This window comes from Balaenoptera acutorostrata, chromosome 6, assembly GCF_949987535.1.
Source record: "Balaenoptera acutorostrata chromosome 6, mBalAcu1.1, whole genome shotgun sequence".
NCBI classification, from domain to species: domain Eukaryota; kingdom Metazoa; phylum Chordata; class Mammalia; order Artiodactyla; family Balaenopteridae; genus Balaenoptera; species Balaenoptera acutorostrata.
Genome location: NC_080069.1, coordinates 118,512,813 through 118,531,350, shown reverse-complemented (window position 1 = coordinate 118,531,350; position 18,538 = coordinate 118,512,813). Strand labels below are relative to the sequence as shown.

Below are 18,538 nucleotides of genomic sequence, written 5' to 3'. Positions count from 1 at the left end.
CCACAATGGCTGTAAGATAAGCCTAAGAAAAGGAGAGCACAGCGACCACAATGCTGCCCGACAGAAGAGCTGACACGAAACAGCAGAGGAAGAAAAAGCAAAAAGGTCCTCACAAGGTTCGGAAGTAGTTCCACGGAAATTCCGAAGAAGAAAACCTCACTAGAGCAGAGAGATGAAGGAAGTGGCAAACGGAATAAACATTTACTGAGAGCCTATTACATGCTCTTCTGGGTGTTGAGGCTACAGCAGTGAACAAGACAAAAAAGCGGGGAACCACTGCTGGCACAGGGAACAAGAAGTGACAGGGACGGTTAGGCGGGAGGGTGGAAAGGAAAAACACTTCAAGCTGTTAAAGTGCGAGATGGAAGTGTGGCGATCCGGTTAAAGCTTCGGAGTCGGACACGCAGCCCGTTCGGAGCCGGGTTTGTGAGTCATCTGTAAATTAAAAGGTGCCTCCCGGAGTTGTGGGAGTTCAAGAAGATAACACGGAGAAAAGAAAGCGCGTCGCCAGTGTCTGGCGCTAGTGCGCCTGTACGCTAGCAACAACTGTCTCTTTCTTTTTAATATTTTCTCTTCCCGTCCCCAAAACCCAGTACAGTGCCTGGGATGTCCGCTGACGGAATCAATGCATGAGAAAACGACTAGACGGATGAATGAAAGGCTGAGCGACGAAAGAGGGCAGAAACTGCCAGGAGGTGGCTCGGCGACGCCCGAAACAGACCTCCCAACGAGAGCACAGGGGGTAACCTGGAGAGCGCCGCCGGGCCGGGCACAGGAGGCTGCAGCGGGGCCCGGGTAGGGGCTCCCCCGGGCGACCGCGAAGCGCCGAGTCTCGCCTCGAGGGAGCGTCACGCCGCACAGGAAGCGCGGTAGGGGGGAGGGGGGCGCCGAGGGACTCTCCGAGGGGAGAGGGGAGGAAGGGAAAGGGACCGGGTAGGGAGACAGGAGGCCGGAGTCCAGGAAAGTCGTGAGGCACCGGCCCCCCTCTTGGAGAAGTCACCTCAGACCCCAGCGCGCGGGGACCGTTTGGCTGTAACCGCCTCCCGTCCCGGAGCCCGTCCACCTAGCCGGCCTTCGCCCAGCCACTGCTGCCACATCTAGCCCCCAACTCCCGCCCCGCTTCCGCTCGGCTTCGACCCCGCGCCTCACAGTCACGCCCGCCGACTCGGCCCGCTCCGCACCTCACACACGGACCGCCGGCGGCCGCCGCCATCTTCGCGCGCGCGCGCCCCAGGCCCGCCCCCAGACGCCACGCCCACGTGATCACTCGCCTCCAGGGCGTGGACGGGGCTTCTCGTCACGTGACGGCGGGGCGGGGCCAACATGGCGATTCCCAGAGAGGTGAGGAACTCCGGGCGAGGGCGGCCGAGGCTGTGAGGGAGGCGGCCGAGGGGCGACGTCTACGCCATAGGTGTGAGGCGGTGGAGGGTAGCCCGACGCCACCTCCCAGGCGTCAGAGAGTGGCCTACATTGGAGCTTCCTTTCTCGCAGCTGGAGAACGGAGAGAGAAGGTCCCGGCTGGGCGAAGCTACCGCTCTCTGCCAGGCGGGGATTAAAGGGCCCAGAGTCCAGGGCGTTCCTAGTCACCCCAGTTTCCCCGGAGTCTCAGATCCAAAGACATGACCCGAGAGTGCGCTTCCCCGGCCCCTGGGCCTGGGGCTCCGCTGAGCGGTTCGGTGCTGGCAGAGGCGGCAGTGGTGTTCGTAGTGGTGTTGAGCATCCACGCAGCCGTGTGGGATCGATACTCGTGGTGCGCCGTGGCCCTCGCGGTGCAGGCCTTCTACGTCCAATACAAGTGGGACCGGCTGCTACAGCAGGGAAGCGCTGTCTTCCAGTTTCGAATGTCCGCAAACAGTGGCCTACTGCCCGCCTCAGTGGTCATGCCTTTGCTGGGGCTGGTTATGAAGGAGCGCTGCCAGGCTGCGGGGAACCCATACTTCGAGCGGTTTGGAATTGTGGTGGCGGCCACTGGCATGGCAGTGGCCCTCTTCTCATCAGTATTGGCACTGGGCATCACTCGCCCGGTGCCCACCAACACCTGTGTCATCTCGGGCTTGGCTGGAGGTGTCATCATTTATATCATGAAGCACTCGCTGAGTGTAGGCGAGGTGATCGAGGTCCTGGAGGTCCTGCTGATCTTTGTCTACCTCAACATGATCCTGCTGTATCTGCTGCCCCGCTGCTTCACCCCTGGAGAGGCTCTGCTGGTATTGGGTGGCATCAGCTTCATGCTCAACCAGCTCATCAAGCGCTCTCTGACTGTGGTGGAAAGCCAGGGGGACCCCTTGGACTTCTTCCTGCTGGTAGTGGTGGTAGGGATGGTGCTCATGGGCATCTTCTTCAGCACCCTCTTTGTTTTCATGGACTCAGGCACCTGGGCCTCTTCCATCTTCTTCCACCTCATGACCTGTGTACTGGGGCTTGGCGTGGTCCTGCCCTGGCTGCACCGGCTCATCCGCAGGAACCCCCTGCTGTGGCTTTTTCAATTCCTCTTCCAGACAGAGACCCGAGTCTACCTCCTAGCCTACTGGTCTCTGCTGGCCACCTTAGCCTGCCTGGTGGTGCTATACCAGAATGCCAAGCGGTCATCTTCCGAGTCCAAGAAGCACCAGGCCCCCACCATTGCTCGGAAGTATTTCCACTTCATTGTGGTAGCCACCTACACCCCAGGTATCATCTTGGACCGGCCACTGCTCTACGTGGCCGCCACCGTATGTCTGGCGGTCTTCATCTTCCTAGAGTATGTGCGCTACTTCCGCATCAAGCCCCTGGGCCACACTCTGCGAAGCCTCCTGTCCCTCTTCCTGGATGAACGAGACAGTGGACCGCTCATCCTGACCCACATCTACCTGCTCCTAGGCATGTCTCTTCCCATTTGGTTGGTCCCCAGACCCTGCACACAGAAGGGTAGCCTAGGGGGAGCCAGGGCCCTAGTCCCCTATGCAGGAGTCCTGGCCGTCGGTGTGGGCGACACTGTGGCCTCCATATTCGGCAGCACCATGGGGGAGATTCGCTGGCCTGGAACTAAAAAGACTTTTGAGGGGACCATGACATCTATATTTGCCCAGATCATTTCTGTAGCTCTGATCTTAATCTTCGACAGTGGAGTGGACTTAAACTACAGTTATGCTTGGATTTTGGGGTGCATCAGCACCGTGTCCCTCCTAGAAGCATACACTACGCAGATAGACAATCTCCTTTTGCCTCTCTACCTCCTGATATTGCTGATGGCCTAGCTGCTGTGCAGCAGCGATGAAGGAAACAGGGACATGGGGAAGACAAATGGTCCCCACAGCAGCCAGCCACTTGGGCTTGAAGAGCCAGGAGGGGAGAAGCAGATTTAATTTTTCAGTTGATTCAGATTTAAAATAAAAATCAAAGCACTCCCGGTTTTAGTTTTGCTGATATTTTAAAAAGCAAAAATGCTTAAAGGATAGTGCAGCAGCTCAAAAAGCTTGAGTGGGCCATAGGGCCCCCCCTCACCTTGCAGTCCTCGGTGGGGCCGGAGTGGATACTGGAGGCCGTAGGGCAGAGTGGTTAACACTTCAGGTTCTGGTGTCAGACTCATCTGGTCAGAATCCTTGGCTGAACCACTTCTTAACTGTGTGAGTTGCTTAATCACTGTGGGCCTCAATTCTCATGTCTGCAAGATGGGAATAAAAAGAGCCTGCATCTCACGGGGTGTCGTGAGGTTCTGGCAAAGTGACGTGTGTGAGGTGACCAGCCCAGAGCCCGCACTTAAGTGCGAAAGTGTCACATAAGTGAGGGAAAGTGTCATTGTTACCCGAGGCCAGTCCTCATCTCAGCAAAAAGCCAGGCAAACCAAAGGGTTATATAGGTTGTACTTGGAGACCAGAGTGACCCTACTCCCCTGGCTTCATTCAGAGGAGAGTACAAGAGGAAAATAGCCAAGTGCATGTGGTTTCTCCCATTTGGGCTAGGAAGAGCTGAAGGGGAGAGATGGGATCTGTTTGTTGCATCCCTGGAAGGGCTGGAGGAAGAAGATCCGTCCTGGGCTGACTACCTGTTTCAGCCAACCCCACCCTGCCTCAAGGCCTCTGCTGCCTGGCTGAGTGGCACTGATGAAGGACAGGCTGGACAGCACAGGGTCCTTGTCAAGGGGTCCCTCCTGAGACCTCTCACCCTCCAGTCATGTCCACACCTGTGTTGGTCTCTTCTCTTGGCGAGAAATTAGAGGCAAGGTCTGGTGAAGTTTACTGAGAGTTCAGAATCGCTCTTCTGGGGCGGGGGGAGGGGGCGGTGCCTGCTCCAGCCTTGCTCTCTGTGAGGGCGGAGTCCAGCTCTCCCTGGTTCCCCACCGCATCCCCCAGTGCCAGCACAGCCTGGCACATAGCAGGAACTCGGCAGACCTTCGCTGAATGGATGAACATTTCCCGTCAGTGAGAAGATAGCACAGCAGGTTTCTCAAGGCTGGACCAGGTTCTCCCCACTTCCCACCAGCCTGACAGGGAGGGGCCTAGGCAGGAAGAGGTGAGAACTTTGGCCCACCAAGGCCGGAAGCCAGGAGCCCAGCTCTGGGAGCTTGCTTCTGCCTGAGCATCACTGCCAAGCCCTTTCCCTCAGAGGAGAGTATTAAGACATTCCTTTTGGGCTCAGAGGAGCCTTAACAAACCCTTCCCTTGGCTCAGGCTCCCCACGACTGCTCGCAGAAGGAGGCAACACCATGTTAGGGTGTAGCGTATATGAGTGCTGGCTTTGCCCCACTGACTCCCTGGGTGGTTTGTTCCCATACAGAGTGGGGGCTGGAAATCAAGGTCATAAAATCATAAGGCCGCTGAGGCCAGGCAGGTAATGCAATGAAGGAGGACAGGGAAGGGAAGCGGAGAGCACACGCGCCTGTAAGAAGGCAGCTCCAGCCAGCGGTCACGTAGGCTAGACCACAGGCCCCGGGCTGTTGACCTGCTCATTCAAAGAAGCTTAGAAACCCGAATTGTTATGTGAAATCTCCCAATTTTAAAATGTTTTGGGTTTTTTGTTTGTTTGTTTTTAAAATGCCGAGGCCCAGACAAAACAATTCTGCATTGTGAAATCGGCTGGTGGCCCCCAGTTTGCAACCTCTGAGCAGACCCCCGCCAGGCAGGTTTCAGATTTGGTATTTGTTCCTGCAGCTCTGGGTGCCTGCCAAGCATGTCCAAACAGGAGGGACCTGTGGAGGCCCTCGTCCGGCCCCTTGATGGTGCAGGTGGCCAAATGGGCCCAGAGAGAAGGGCCTGGCTTGAGGCCGGAAATCGAGTTGGTCACAGAGCCAGGACCAAAATCTCAGACTGCTCTACGTGGCCGCCACCGTATGTCCTCCCCAGGAAAGGAGAACTGGGAGCATAGAGGTTAGAAGCATAGGCTCTGGATCCAGCTGACCTCGCCAAACACCTGAACAGCTGTGGGACTTGGGCAGGTCACTTAACCTTCCCATGTGTCAGCTCCATCATCTGTAAACAGCACCTACCTGAAAGGGGTGAGGATCCAGTGATAAAGCACAGGAAGCTCTTGGCACCATGAATGCCCACTAAATGTCACTTACTGTTATTAACATCGTGCATACCTCACCAGGCAGGGCTGGGCTACCTGGGATGATTTTCAGCAGGGTTCTCATCTTGAGAGGAAGGCTGCTTGGGAAAGAAGGATCAAGATGCTGCATTTGGAAGTCTTTTTTATTCAGTGTCTCCCACCGTAATGACCAAGAGTTCCATGTGAGAGGGGAGACAAGTGAGAAGCCGGCAGAGAAGCAGCCAGAACCCTTTCATGGCTGTGAGGCTGCCTCTTGGGGGAGGTTGTGTTGGGGTAGGGACAGACAGAGACAGATCTCAGGGAAGGCACCCAGCCCAGCCTCCTGCTCCTGCCTGCCTGTCTGCACAGACACCAGCAGAAGGAAAGCCCTGGAGGAGAGATGCGAATTCCCCGTTGCAGCTGGGCGGTGGGGTGAGGCGCTGGCGTTGGTGGCCCACAGCTTCTCCCGAGAGAGGGTGGCGTCCCTGCCCTCAGAGGGCCTTTAGGTGTACAGTGGGGGAAAGGGCAGCTCAGCTGTCGGCTGGAGCCTGCAGAGGATGGGGAGAGGACCTTGAGGTGCCAGTAGCACTGCTCCCAGCCTCCAGGACCTCTTCGGGAGCTGTCTGGGGCCCACACACACCCTGCCACCTACCAGTTATCTGGGCTCCAGACAGTGCCAGCAGCCTCCATGAGGTGGAAAGTATAGGCCTGGCGTGAGCAGTTGGAGAAATTCTGCTCACTTTTGTGCACCACTTCTCCGTGGATTAGGATGAGGGCCCCTGGCAGGGACACAGCAGGTCAAGAGCGCCCTCGAGGCAGGAAGGGACATGGTGGGCGCCCCCTCCCTCAAGCGGTGTTGTGGGCTATTCATCCCCATTCCCATCCCTGGACGCTCAGGGGCCTGGAGTCTGCCCCAGCGTCGGAGGCTGTGCTGTTGGACATGGGTTCCCCTGGGGTCAAGTCCCTTCCGCTGTGGCCCGTGCCCTTGGCAAGCCTCAGCAAGGGCATCCACCTCTATGGCATTTGCAGAACCAGACAGAAGCTCTCTGTCCCGTGCCAGCCAGCTGGGGCCTCAGCCAGGAACGCAGAGTTGGGGCTCAGTTTCCCTTTTCTAAAAGGAAGGGTGTGCTGACAGCCAGGATTTGTGAGCACTTGTGGTGCACCATCTTACATATGACATCTCACTGGCTTCCCTACTTTATGTTTGGGGAAACTGAGGCTCAGAGAGGTTCAGTCATTTGCTCACAGAGACAGCCGGGAAGTAGCAGGGTCTGGATTCCAGCCTGATCTGGGAGACCCTGCTGTCAACCACACAGCTTTCAGACCTCCCAGTGCCCACCCAGCCCTACCTTCCCTCATGTTGTGACTTCCCAGCCCTCAGGTGAGCTGGGTGGTCAGAGCAAGCACAGACCCCCAGGCATGGCCTCCGGGCCCTCCTCCCCGCCCTCTGCACACCCCCTACCTCTCCGCACCGGTGTGGGCACAAAGAGGCTGTTATCCCGGGCTGGCTCAGTCCCAAGGAAGCTGGTGCCAGGCGCCGAGCCAGCAGGGGCCCGGACCATCCTTCTCGACACTCCACCTGCGGGCCAAGGTGGGGCCTTTAGCCTCTCTTTATTCGGGATCCCTCCCCTGTGGGGGGTGGGGACGAGTGGGCAGGGAGAGGCAGGTGGCCTCACCTGTGTGGGAGCCAGGGATGAACCAGAGGCAGCCATTCTCCAGCGTGGCGTCTTCCAGAGCAATCCACACGCCCAGCACCCGGCCCAGGGGCTCCGTATACAGGAAGGAGGCGTCCTGGTGAGGGGAGACTGCAGCAGGCCCGCCTGGGCATGAGGAGCCTGGCCTCACCTCACCTTGGCCTCATTTCTACTCACTCCGTGGTCCTCCCAGGGCCCTCCAGGCCCAGCCTTCCCATGAGCAGTTAGAATCTCACTGCTTCCTGGCCCGGAGACTCTGGGCAAGAGATTTCACCTCTCAAGCTTCAATTTCCTAAACCATAAAGCAGCCCCAACGATAACCTAACCTCACGAGGTTGCTGGAGGATTCTGAGACAGTGTATGAAAAGTGCTTAGTACAGGGCCTGACGTTGTAATCGCTGCCTGAAAAGCAGCTGCTATTGTTTAATTCTGGCCAGGTAACTCAAGCCGCCATCCTTAACCAGCGAGAGCACCTCCAGCCACCAGATGGTCCAGTGTAAGCCACCAGTGGTCTAAGACTTCGAAGTTGGGTGTGAAGCAGGAAACGGACCCAGCATCCACATTGTAAACATCCCCTGCGTGATGCTGGGGCCCAGGCAGGATGGAGAACCGCTGAACAGAGGACCTTAGTCTGTTAACAACAAGAGGGTCCTAGTCTCGCCTCATCCCTTCCTGGGGAACTGTGTGCTTTCTGAGCACCAAAGTTTAAGTCAGACTTTGACAATGCAGACAGTGTCCAGATGAAGGTGTCCTAATGGTGGGGGCCCCAAAACATTTGGAGGAGGAATGGCTGAAGGAGCTGGGGGTGCTGGACTGAGCAGAGAAGGCTCAGGGAGAGGATGGTCATCCCTTCAGGAGACTGTCCTCAGGCTGGATGGTGGGGAGGAGGGGGCCTCACAAGGGGAATGACTTGAGCTCATGTCAGGAAAGGAAGAGCTGCCTGTAGGGGTGGTGAGCCCTCTGTCACTGGAGGTATTTGAGAGAAGTGGATCATCACCCATGAGGGAGGCTGGAAAGGGTATCTGTGTATCCAGGGATTTTGTAATCAGATCAGCAGTTTCTATGCTGAATCAGTACTCCAGGGAACTTGGTAAAATACAGATTCCCAGGCCCTTGCCACCCTCCTGACTCAAGATCTCAGGGAATGGGGCCCAGGAATCTGTATTTTTAACCAGCAAGGAGTCGCTGCCAGGTTTGGGAACCACTGGGTCAAGGGCTCCAGGACACCCCCCTCCACCCCTCCACCCCACCCCACCCCCCAGCATCCACTCTTTCAGGAAGCAGCAGAAGATGGCTTCTCCTCCGCTGGCCCAGGCTCTTGTCTATGGACGTCTTGGCAGGTGCCTTCCCTCCCTCTGGAGACCTGACAACCACTAAAGTCCCAGATCTCCCGCCGGGGCCTTCGCTGGCCCCCCAGCCTGCTCTTGACTCACCTTCGCCGCCCAAGTGAGGTTGCTGCAGGAGAGAGGAGGGGCCGGGTGAGGCCAGGGAGAGCGGGGAGGGGCAGGGGCTGCTCTGAGTCCTCCAAGTGGGATGCTCTTCCCCCCACCACAGGTGTTTATCTGCAAGGCTTCCACGTCAGCACCCAGCTATCGAGCACCTACTATGTGCCAGGCCCAGGAGGGCTGCAAAGAGAAAAGCCACCCTGCCTGGCAGGGAGCTCCCAGTCTGAGCACACACGTCCCTAACAAGAACACAAGGCAGAAGTGAGGGGAAGCGGGAGAGGCTGGGGCCCAGGCCAGCGATTAAGCCTCTGGGCTCCAGGATCAGAGATGTGTCCTCTCTTCCCAAGGGCGTTGGAAGGCTTCTTGGAGGAGGTGGCACTGGGCTGGGCCTTGAAAGCTGGGAGCAGAGCATTTCAATAGCCAACAAAGGGAGGAGGCAGCCCTGGGATCCCCTTTCCTTCCACGGCACCCTAACTGAGCCCCAACTAAGTGCCAGGCACCCTAACCAGAGGAGACCGGTTTTCATGTTCTCCTGCCAACTTAATAATACTTCCTCAGGGAGGCAGCTTGCGGCCCTTGAAAGGAAGGGCTTGGTATGAGCACTGTGCCCATTTTACAGAGGGTAAACGGAGGCCTGGGGAGGATGGGGAGCTCACCTTAAAGATATACATGCTCTGCACCACCACGGGCATCTGGAGGCCCAGACTTCTGGCCAAAGCCTGGAAGGGGGCAGAGGTCACATGGCCAGCCCACCCACACTCACATATGGCCCATCAGCCCACCCTCACCGACACCTCTGCTCACCTGCACCTTGGGGGAGTGTGTGACACACCTGAAGACAGAGTCATGGGCGTGCAGAGCTGCGGGACAGAGGTGGGCTGAAGAGCCAGTCCCCAGTCCCCATGCGTCCCTCCCACGCCTAGGCCTGGGCACCCAGGGTCAGGCCTCACTTTGATATTCTCACCTATTTTCTGTGCATTAAGCTTTCTGCTTGTTTATAACCGAGAAATGGGCCCCACAGATGCCTTCACCTGACCTATGACCTTATTCTTGACCTTCTAGCCCTGACTGGCCGCCCTTCAGAGGACCAAGGACTCCAAGGGACCCATCACTTGGTAGCAATTCTGGTACTGCCGCTTGCTCTGTCGGACTCTGAGCACCGATTTCTCTCCTTTAAACCTTAGTTTCCTCCTGTGTACAATGGGATCAGCCCTGCCTCCTGGGCTGCCATAGGACTCCATGGGCTAACGCGTGTGCAAGCACAGCCCAGGACCAGGCACAGAACAGTCACTCTTCTCATTATTTACTACTGTTGTTATTACAAAAAGTGAGGGTTGAACGTATTTAATGCCACTGAATTGTATACTTCAAAATGGTTACGATGGTAAATTTTCTATTATATGTATTTTACCACAATTTGTAAAAAAAAAAAACAAAGCTACCATGATATAACTTCATGTTTAAAAATCAGTCTACAAGATAAATTGTAAGGGTTTTTTTTTGTTTATTTTTCTTGCCACATCACGCGGCTTGTGGGATTTTAGTTTCCTGACCAGGGATCGAACTCGGGCCCTCGGCAGTGAGAGCACGGGGTCTTAACCACTGGACCGCCAGGGAACTCCCTACAAAATAACTATAATGCATGATCCTGAAAAAAAAAAAAAAAAAAAAAGAGGGTTTCCTAGCTTGGTTTAGGGGTCTTGGAACAGGGACCTTGTCAACATGTTTGGTGTTCCTTAAGAAGCCTTCAGGGAGCAATGGGACCCAGAATCCCCACATGCCTGGTGCCTGAATCCCCAGGCCAGGCAGTAGAGAGTTGAGGAGCCCGCACACACCCATCTGCATGGGGGTGGGGGCTCAAATGGACCCCTCTTCCCATTGCTGCAGTGGCAGTGTCATGTGATTAGCATCATAAGATACAGGAGAGCAGGGCCCAAGAAGGACCCTGCACCCAGAAATGCCATTTGTTGGGCTACTACCTTAACGTGTGCTTTGGGGGAAGGCCCCCAAACTCTTCAGACCTCAGTTTCTCTCCAGCCCCTGCTTACCATGGCCAATTTTGTTGATGGATTTCTCCGGAGGGACCAGGAAATTTCCTGTGGCACAAGGGACAGGTCAAGCTGGAAGGACTGGAGTCCAGCCACCCCCACCTCTAGGGCCCCAGTTCCAAACCTTTCTCATCAAAGACGCCTTTCTCAAAGAAGAATCGAATCTTGTCGCCGCTGCTTAAGAAATAGTCTGTGCTGCCCTGCGGAGAGGGGACATCAGAGGGGCTGAGAGAGCATCACGGGGTCACAGGTGGGCCTGGCAGACAGGGAAGAGGATTCAGATGCTTCCCACCCCACAGAGCTGCAGACGCCTCTGGTGCTTCTCAAACTCGTCCACTGTGGCACAGCCGGTGAACAGGAACCCCAAGGACCTGGAAGCACAGCCGGAAGCTACAAGCATGGAATTTCTTAGAAACCTCTGAATAAATCACATGACTCATACTCCATAATGGCATGAAACACAGGTACTAGATCAAACACGCCTGGTTCCCAGGGAGCCTTGGGCCACTTGTTTTGCCTCTCAAAGCCTCAGTTTCCTCATCTGTAAAAGGGGAATAATAATAGAACTTACCTCCCTGGATTGTTGGAGGCTTCAGGTTCAGGTAGAGGCTGAATCTTATAGAAGTTGAGAACACAGACCCTGGAGCTAGAATACCTGGGTTCAAATCCCAGCTCTGCCACTAACCGGCTGTAATCACAACCACATTACTGAACCTCTCCAGGCTTAGTTTCCTCATAAAATATGGAGGCTATTAATGGCACCTATCTCATAGGGTGTTGTAGGGATTATGAGTCAGTATATATAAGGTATATAAGAACAGTCCTTGGAATGTGGTGTCATGTGAATATCTGCCTTTATTATTATTATTACTACTGCTGCTAAAGAGAAAACACCCAGCAAGGACATGGCTAAATGCTCGATAAATATAAGCTATTATTAATCTTTTTCTTTTTTCTTAATAACGTCTCCTTGTTAATTTTATTGATTTTTTTTTTTTTTTTGACCACACCCTGTGGCTTCTGGGATCTCAGTTCCCTGACCAGGGATCAAACCTGGGCCACAGCAATGACAGTGCCGAGTCCTAACCACTAGGCCACCAGGGAACTCCCTTCTTGTTCATTTTAATGTCATGTTTTAAATTTCTTAGCAGCATATGAAAATGATGCTCCAGGGACTTCCCTGGTGGTCCAGTGGTTGAGAATCCGCCTTCCAGGGCAGGGGACGCGGGTTCGATCCCTGGTTGGGGAACTAAGATCCCACATGCTGCAGGGCAACTAAGCCCACAGGCTCTAGAGCTCGAGTGCCACAACTAAGACCCGACGCAGCCAAACACATAAATAAATAAATATTTAATTTTAAAAAAAGAAGAAAATGATGCTCCAGGGAGATGCCCCATGTTTTCCTTGTGGCTTTAGCCACCCGTGATCACCATATATATCTTCCTTCATGGCGACGTAAGTACAGTTTGAGTGTCACCGATGCCCCTACCTGGGTTCCCACATGACACAGCCCCAGCACTCCCTCAACTGCGCACATCTGCTGTCACAGTGCCTTGCGTGGCTCAACTCAGTGACCCGTCGGGCCCTTTCCACGCCCTTCCCACTGAAAACTAAAAGTTTTTTTTCAACATTCTTAACTCCTCTGCACTAGCAGGGAAACAAGTCTGGGAAGCATAACTGATCATAATAATAAAGACGGTGATGCTACACGCGTGTCAAAGATTTTTACTTAACTCAGTAATTCACAAGGGAACCAGCAACCTGTTGAAAGGAGAATTCCGAGAAACACACAAATATAGGCAATAAGAAACGCTGAAATGAATTTACAAATCAATGCAAAACTGAATCTAGCCCCAAGGGCAATAATTGCACCCTGCCGGGCCCAGTTCATACCCATTTCCATGGACGAGTATCATGAGAGTTATTATCAGTTCTATATAACTTACAGAGTTGTATAATAACTCAAAAACAATGAAAGGTGCTGGTAAGCTGGAACGGAGCACTTCTAGATAGGACACCGCCAATATTTTTTTCTTTTAATACCCATTTCAGGGACTTCCCTGGTGGTGCAGTGGTTAAGAATCTGCCTGCCAATGCAGGGGACACGGGTTCGAGCCCTGGTCCAGGAAGATCCCACATGCCGCGGAGCAACTAAGCCCGTGAGCCACAACTACTGAGCCTGCGCTCTAGAGCCCGCGTGCCTAGAGCCCGTGCTCCACAACAAGAGAAGCCACCGCAATGAGAAGCCTGTGCACCTCAACAAAGAGTAGCCCCCACTCGCCGCAACTAGAGAAAGCTGGCGCGTGGCAACGAAGACACAACGCAGCCAAAAATTAATTAATTAATTATTTTTAAAAAAAACCCGTTTCAAAGTCTTTCACAATATCAGTTGTGAATATTGAGGGTTTACTGAATACCAGTGCAGCCAAATGAAACCGACTGTTTGGAGGAAAGTGTCATTCTGTAACCCTTTTTCTTTCTGAAGTCCCCATTCTATGGGTTGCAAGCCTTCTAGTCATTGTAATTCCCTTTATGCCCACCAGATGGCAGAAGCTCCTTGCCATGAGTAAGGGTGAGCCCCATTACTGAGCCTGGACCACAGCTTTGGCTTGGGGGCCCAGCCGCAGGCAGGCTCATAAATTCAGCCTATGAAGGGTTAAGAGAACTGTGTGGGAGAACCCCTGGGTCTCAACTTTCTCATCTCAAGCTGTACTGAGTCCTAGTAGGTCACTGGGGGAAACAAGCAGAGTTCCTTGTCTCATTGGGGGATGACTTACCCAGGTGGGCCCATCAGAATCACTTGGCTCATGCTGGGTTGCTGGCCACAAAGAGGTCCTTTGTGGCAGGAAAACTTCTAAGGAAGTACAGCAGAGCAGTGACAGCATGCACTTGGTATCAGGCAGATCTGGGTTCAAATTCTGGCCCTATCAGTTACTAATTGTGTAGTTTGGGGCAAGTGAGCTGAGCCTCATTTACCCCACCTGTCTAATGGGGGCAGTAATGCTGACCTCATGAATTCGTAGTAGGGAGTGAAGGAAATATGCATATAAGACACTTAGCCTGGAGCCCGGCCCACAGAAAGCTCAGGGCCTGATTCGTTATCAGCATGAGCCCATGGGCCTTGGGGTCCTACCTTTCCAGGCTGCTGCTCTGGCTGGGGACTGAGCCACCCATCAAAGACCAAATCTCATTCTCACCTGCTCCAGGCACCTACCTGGGCTCTCAGCTGCTCCTCCTCCTGGGTGGAAAATTCCGTGCGACAGTGGAGAGGGACATCCATCTCAGCCACTATCTCGCCAATCCTCCGTTGCATGGCCGCACACTCGTCTGCAGACCAGAATCCTTCCAGCACCAGAAATCCATCCTCCTGAAACTGCAGGCAGGAAGGAGACTCAGGCTTCTCCCTGCCCTCAAACGCTCTTGATGAGGACTGATTGGACCCGTCCCCAAACCGGAAGCCGTGTGGAGGCAGGACAAGGCATCCTGTTCATTGCTCTGCCTCCCTCCCTGGCGATGGTGTCTAGCGCCCAGTGAAGAGCAATCAGTGTTGGCTGCTTGAATGAAGGCGAGTGGAAGGGGAGGTGTCCTCGCCCTAACCCTCCAGGGAATACAACCTCCTTCGTTTATCCGGCTAATATTGGCTGAGCATCTACCGTGCACCAGACATGGTTTTAGGAGCTGGAGATTCAGTCATGAGCAAGCCAGCCATGATGCTTGTCTCTCAGAACTTAGTCTAGGGAAGGAGACGGATATCATCAAACAAACCAGCACACAGGTGAACTTATCACACAAAGTGTGGTTTAATCTACCTGAAATACAACACAGCTGATAGAAAAATATTTATTGGCATGGGAATGTGTTCCACACATATTGTGAGTTTAAAAAAAAAAAAGCCGGGCTTCCCTGGTGGCGCAGTGGTTGAGAATCTGCCTGCTAATGCAGGGGACACGGGTTCGAGCCCTGGTCTGGGAAGATCCCACATGCCACGGAGCAGCTGGGCCCGTGAGCCACAATTGCTGAGCCTGCGCGTCTGGAGCCTGTGCCCCGCGACGGGAGGGGCCGCGATAGAGAAGGGCCCGCGCACCGCGATGAAGAGCGGTCCCCGCACCGCGATGAAGAGTGGCCCCCGCTTGCCGCAACTGGAGAAAGCCCTCGCACGAACCGAAGACCCAACACAGCCAAAAAATAAATAAATAAATAAATAAATAAATAAATAAGAAAAAGTTACTATAAAAAAAAAAAAAAAAAAAAAAAGCCAACTACAAATTAGTATCCTAATTTGTGAGAACCTGGGCAAGTGCTTTCCCCTCTCTGACTCTCAGGCTATCTATCAGATGGGGAGCACAATAGTGCCTCCTTTATGAAACATATAGCAAGCAAGCAAGCAATCGGCGACAGCTTTTGTGATATTGTGATGGACCTTTTATTTTATTTATTTGGCCCCCCAGCGCAGCTTGTGGAATCTAAGTTCCCCAACCAGGGATTGAACCCGTGCCCTCTGCAGTGGAAGCCCGGAGTCCTAACCACTGGACCGCCAGGGAAGTCCCCTGAAACTTTCAGAGATTCAAGGGCTGTATGCCAAAATATTGTCTCAGCATAGGAATCTATAGGTGGGTTTAAATTTTCTTTTTTGAGCTTTTCTGTATTTTTTTGCATTTTCCTCTTGCCATCAGGAACAAACAACAAGGGTCATGTTTTTAAAAAGTCTCCGTCGCTGATTCCCACGGGTTAGCCTTTTCGGGTCTGAACGCGCCCGCTGGGTGGTTGCCCGGCCACCCGCCCCGCGCTGGAGGTGGGTTGTGGGTGGGGTGGGATGGGTGGATCCGCCCCTTGTCGGCCCCGCCCCTTCCCAGACCCCCCTCCCGCCCCCACCCCCAGTTCACAGGATCCTGTGTTTTCTTCTGGTTTCTTCACGCAAGCAAGCATTCCCACCCCAGCCGCGGTGCGTTGGCCTGGATGGCCCCTGGCTGTGTGCGCAGAAGTTAGGGGTCATGGCTGTGAACTGACCACTCTGGGCTTCAGTTTCCCCTTCTGAAAAACGTAAGGGGGTGGGTCGAGTTCCCCGGGACTACTCCAAGTCCGGAGGGGCCCCCCACATTTACCTGACCCTCGGGGTGCCCACCCATCAGGGCCCTACCTTCTGGAGCTGTGAGGGGCGCAGGTAGGCCATGAGGACGAGGCAGGGCACACGGGTGGCTCTGTGGCTGTGCCTGAGGCTGGAGAGGAGAAAGGTCAGGAGGGCAGAGTGGCCAGAGCCTGGGAGGCCCAGGAGGATTTAACCCTTCCCTGCCCAGAGAAAACTGAATCCTGGCCTTCAGCTCCTCCCCGCCCCCATCCAGAGAAAACCCATTCCCAGCCCCCAACACACCCACCCCACCCCACCCCCTCTCACTTCTGTCCTTGGGTGGGGCCCCCCTTGTCTCTGCCCCACACCCTGGGTCCATCCCCCCAGCTAATCCAGGATTAGCCATTTCTGATCTCCTGCAAGATCTTTAACTGCCTCCTTCCAGTTTCTTTCCAGAAACCACTCCCGGCTGGCTGTTTCCAAGGTGCCCAGAAGTTGTGTCCTAGGAGTGTCTGGGCAGGCAGGAGGACACCCGAGTCCCTGCCCAGGTGCCACAACTAACTGTAACCTCCAACCCACATCTGCCCCTGGGTCGAGGCAGGGTTAGAAAGTGCCCAGGCCACCAGCAGCAGCATCTGGGTGGGATGGGATGCAAGGTGGGTCTGGGGGCACGCACGTCAGACAGACTCTGAGCAGCTCTGCATTCCAAAGGTGGAAGAGGGCTTCCGAGGATTGCCTGGGCCCCTGCCCCTGCCCCCCAAGCTCTGATCCCCTGAGACTCTCTAGGTCCTGAAAGGATTACAGATCTGTCTGCAGCTCAGAGGAAGGGAGAAGATAAGGGGTATCTTAGAAAGGGGAAGGGGCTCGAGCGGGGGCCTGGGTCTTCAGAATGAGGGCGAGGGAAGCCATGGTTCCGGATCCCCACCCCCAGGCCCAACATGTTGGTATCTGAGGCCGGCTGGCACGGCGGAGGCCGGCGGTCAGCACACCCACCCTCCCAGCCAGCCCTGCTCAGCAGCTGACGGGGCCGTTCTGGCTGCCGCTTCTGAAACCCAGCCACTGGCCTTCCCTGAAATGACGCTTTCTGAATGGCGAAGGGACAGAGTGTCTCGGGAGCGAGCGTGGGGACACTGCTCAGCCCTCAGGAGCCTTGGCCCTAAGTCAAGTTGTGTTTTCTGGGCCACCGCACTGGAAGTATAGCTGCTTGGTCCCTGCTTCCCAAGAGCCGAGAGCCAGGGGAGGGGAGAGCCCCGGCAGGCTCCTGAGGCTGGAGGGTGAAGAGGTTCCCAGGGGACAGGCCGGGTGAGGAAGACAGGTGGAAGACACAACCCTTTGGGGAAATACAGCCAAGGTTCCGCTCACTCGAGGCAGGGAGCGTTCCCAGCTGTCCTGGCCCCTTCCCAACAGATCCAGAGAGACACCTGCCATGTGCCAGGAACACAGTGAGGGTCCAGTAGTGCTGGGCTAGCAACTCCTTGGGGAACCCCCATCCAAGGCTTACATCCACACCCGGGCCTTACTTTCCCCATCTGTGGTTTGGGGATAACAGAAGTACCTCCTGGGCACTTGGAAAGTGCCCACTGGCTGTTCACCATATGTTAGCAGGAGCTGTTCTCGGTGGAATGTGAGGGTATTTTTACTTTACTTTTTGAACTTCCCCAAGTTTTCCAAACTGCTGTTATCATCAGAGAAAAGGCTACCAGTGTGGTTTTAAATGCAGTGAAGAGCCCTGAGTTGGGGGGAGGCGGGGGGACGGCTGGGCCTCCCACGATTTGTTCATTCATTCCACTCAGGCTTTGGGAAGTGGGTGGGCGGTGTTTCCACATTGCTGTTTTTTTCCAAAAGCTAACCAGCTCCAGATCCAGCGCTTGGGCCACCCCAAGCCTGAGGTGGGGCAGTGGGCACTGGTTGGGAGGTACCAGACCAGACAGGAGAGGAAGACCTCTACTCTCGAGATAAAGGAGGGTGTTCTAGGGGGTTGCCAAGCCCAGCTGCTCGGCCTCCCCGTCAAAAGTCCCACGACAGAGGCAGAAGAGGGAGGGACTCTTGACTCACTCCTGAGGTCACCTGGGGGGTCAAAGTCCCATGTAGGGAGGAAGGACAGACTCTGGCGTGTCCCAGAGGAGGTGCCCAAGCAGCAGGTAAGAACTCATTGTTAAGGCCAAGGTTGGACACAATGGCCTTTTTTCTTCACCAAATGACCCCTGCCCCAGGGCCCACGTTGGCCCAGCACAAGCCTTGCTGGGCCAGGAGGAAGACAGATCATTTATTGATTTCCAGGAGCCAGGCCCTCTGCTAAAAACTCCACCTACCAGCAAAATTATCACGAAGCTGAGTAAGCCCCAGAACAATCCTGTGAGGTCGCCAACACCATCCTGATTTTATAAATGAGGAAACCGAGGGCCCACATCAAATAAATGGCAGAGCTAGAATCTGAAGACAACTCTGCCCATCTCCCCCAGCCTCTGCCCTTGACCCCAACACCTTCAGCACCTCCAGCCCAAAGGGGCTAGAAGCTGGGTCAGGCCTGCCCACGGTGACTCTCAGTCCTGCCTCTGCAGAGCCCTGGAGACTGGCTGTTGGAATTACAAGGGACGGATGAAAGCAGAGTGGAAGTGCCCACTGCACAGATGGGCATGTGGAGGGCATGGGAAGAAAGGAGCTTGCCCGGTTTGACAAAGGGGATGACTGAGCTGGGAAAAGGACCCGCGACTACTGGCTCCCATTCCAGCGCCCTTCCCTCCCTCCCATCAAAGCTCAGGAGGGCCCGAACCTTAGGCC

The 18,538-nt window shown here is 54.9% G+C and overlaps 3 protein-coding genes and 1 non-coding gene across 8 annotated transcripts in view; 1 reads left to right on the top strand and 3 right to left on the bottom strand.

Moving 5' to 3' along the window:
- Positions 1-1,256, bottom strand: part of NUP188 (nucleoporin 188) — a 40,435-nt gene extending 39,179 nt beyond the window's left edge. For all 3 annotated transcript variants that reach the window (XM_057548196.1, XM_057548198.1, XM_057548197.1), the window contains exon 1: positions 1,182-1,256. In XM_057548196.1, the coding sequence (XP_057404179.1) occupies positions 1,182-1,213 (32 nt within the window). In that variant the 5' untranslated portion in view covers positions 1,214-1,256. The remainder of the gene's footprint in view (positions 1-1,181) is intronic.
- On the top strand, positions 1,206-3,386 carry DOLK (dolichol kinase). Its single transcript, XM_007194534.2, has one exon. It carries the CDS (start codon positions 1,620-1,622, stop codon positions 3,234-3,236), a length of 1,617 nt encoding a protein of 538 aa, XP_007194596.1. The 5' UTR covers positions 1,206-1,619; the 3' UTR covers positions 3,237-3,386.
- A 2,265-nt stretch (positions 3,387-5,651) lies between these two features.
- On the bottom strand, positions 5,652-15,976 carry PHYHD1 (phytanoyl-CoA dioxygenase domain containing 1). 3 transcript variants are annotated; one of them, XM_007194535.2, is made up of 11 exons: positions 15,830-15,945; positions 13,907-14,065; positions 10,817-10,892; positions 10,693-10,740; positions 9,449-9,504; positions 9,301-9,363; positions 8,633-8,654; positions 7,182-7,310; positions 6,968-7,084; positions 6,158-6,284; positions 5,652-6,053 (listed from the first exon to the last, which is right to left on the bottom strand). In XM_007194535.2, the coding sequence occupies exons 1-11, from the start codon at positions 15,860-15,862 to the stop codon at positions 6,008-6,010; spliced, it is 876 nt and encodes a 291-aa protein (XP_007194597.1). In that variant the 5' UTR covers positions 15,863-15,945; the 3' UTR covers positions 5,652-6,007. The 3 variants fall into 3 exon arrangements, with proteins under 3 accessions (XP_007194597.1, XP_007194598.1, XP_007194599.1); XM_007194537.3 differs by lacking the exon at positions 5,652-6,053 and having other exon boundaries at positions 6,182-6,284; positions 6,978-7,084; positions 15,830-15,972; XM_007194536.2 differs by lacking the exons at positions 5,652-6,053; positions 8,633-8,654 and having other exon boundaries at positions 6,164-6,284; positions 6,978-7,084; positions 15,830-15,976.
- TRNAD-GUC (transfer RNA aspartic acid (anticodon GUC)) lies at positions 11,725-11,796 on the bottom strand. Its single transcript has one exon. It is a non-coding gene; the product is annotated as a tRNA-Asp (tRNA).
- Positions 15,977-18,538: the final 2,562 nt, after the last annotated feature.

Excerpts from the sequence above, each read along its gene's own strand:
- PHYHD1 (XM_007194535.2), bottom strand. The coding sequence starts at position 15,862 with ATGGCCTACCTGCGCCCCTCACAGCTCCAGAAG. Across the intron at positions 10,741-10,816 it reads AGGCGTCTTTGATGAGAAAG|GAAATTTCCTGGTCCCTCCG; the intron begins GTTTGGAACTGG and ends CTTGTGCCACAG. Across the intron at positions 7,311-8,632 it reads ACCTCACTTGGGCGGCGAAG|TCTCCCCTCACCAGGACGCC; the intron begins GTGAGTCAAGAG and ends GGCCTGCTGCAG.
- DOLK (XM_007194534.2), top strand. The coding sequence starts at position 1,620 with ATGACCCGAGAGTGCGCTTCCCCGGCCCCTGGGCCTGGGGCTCCGCTG.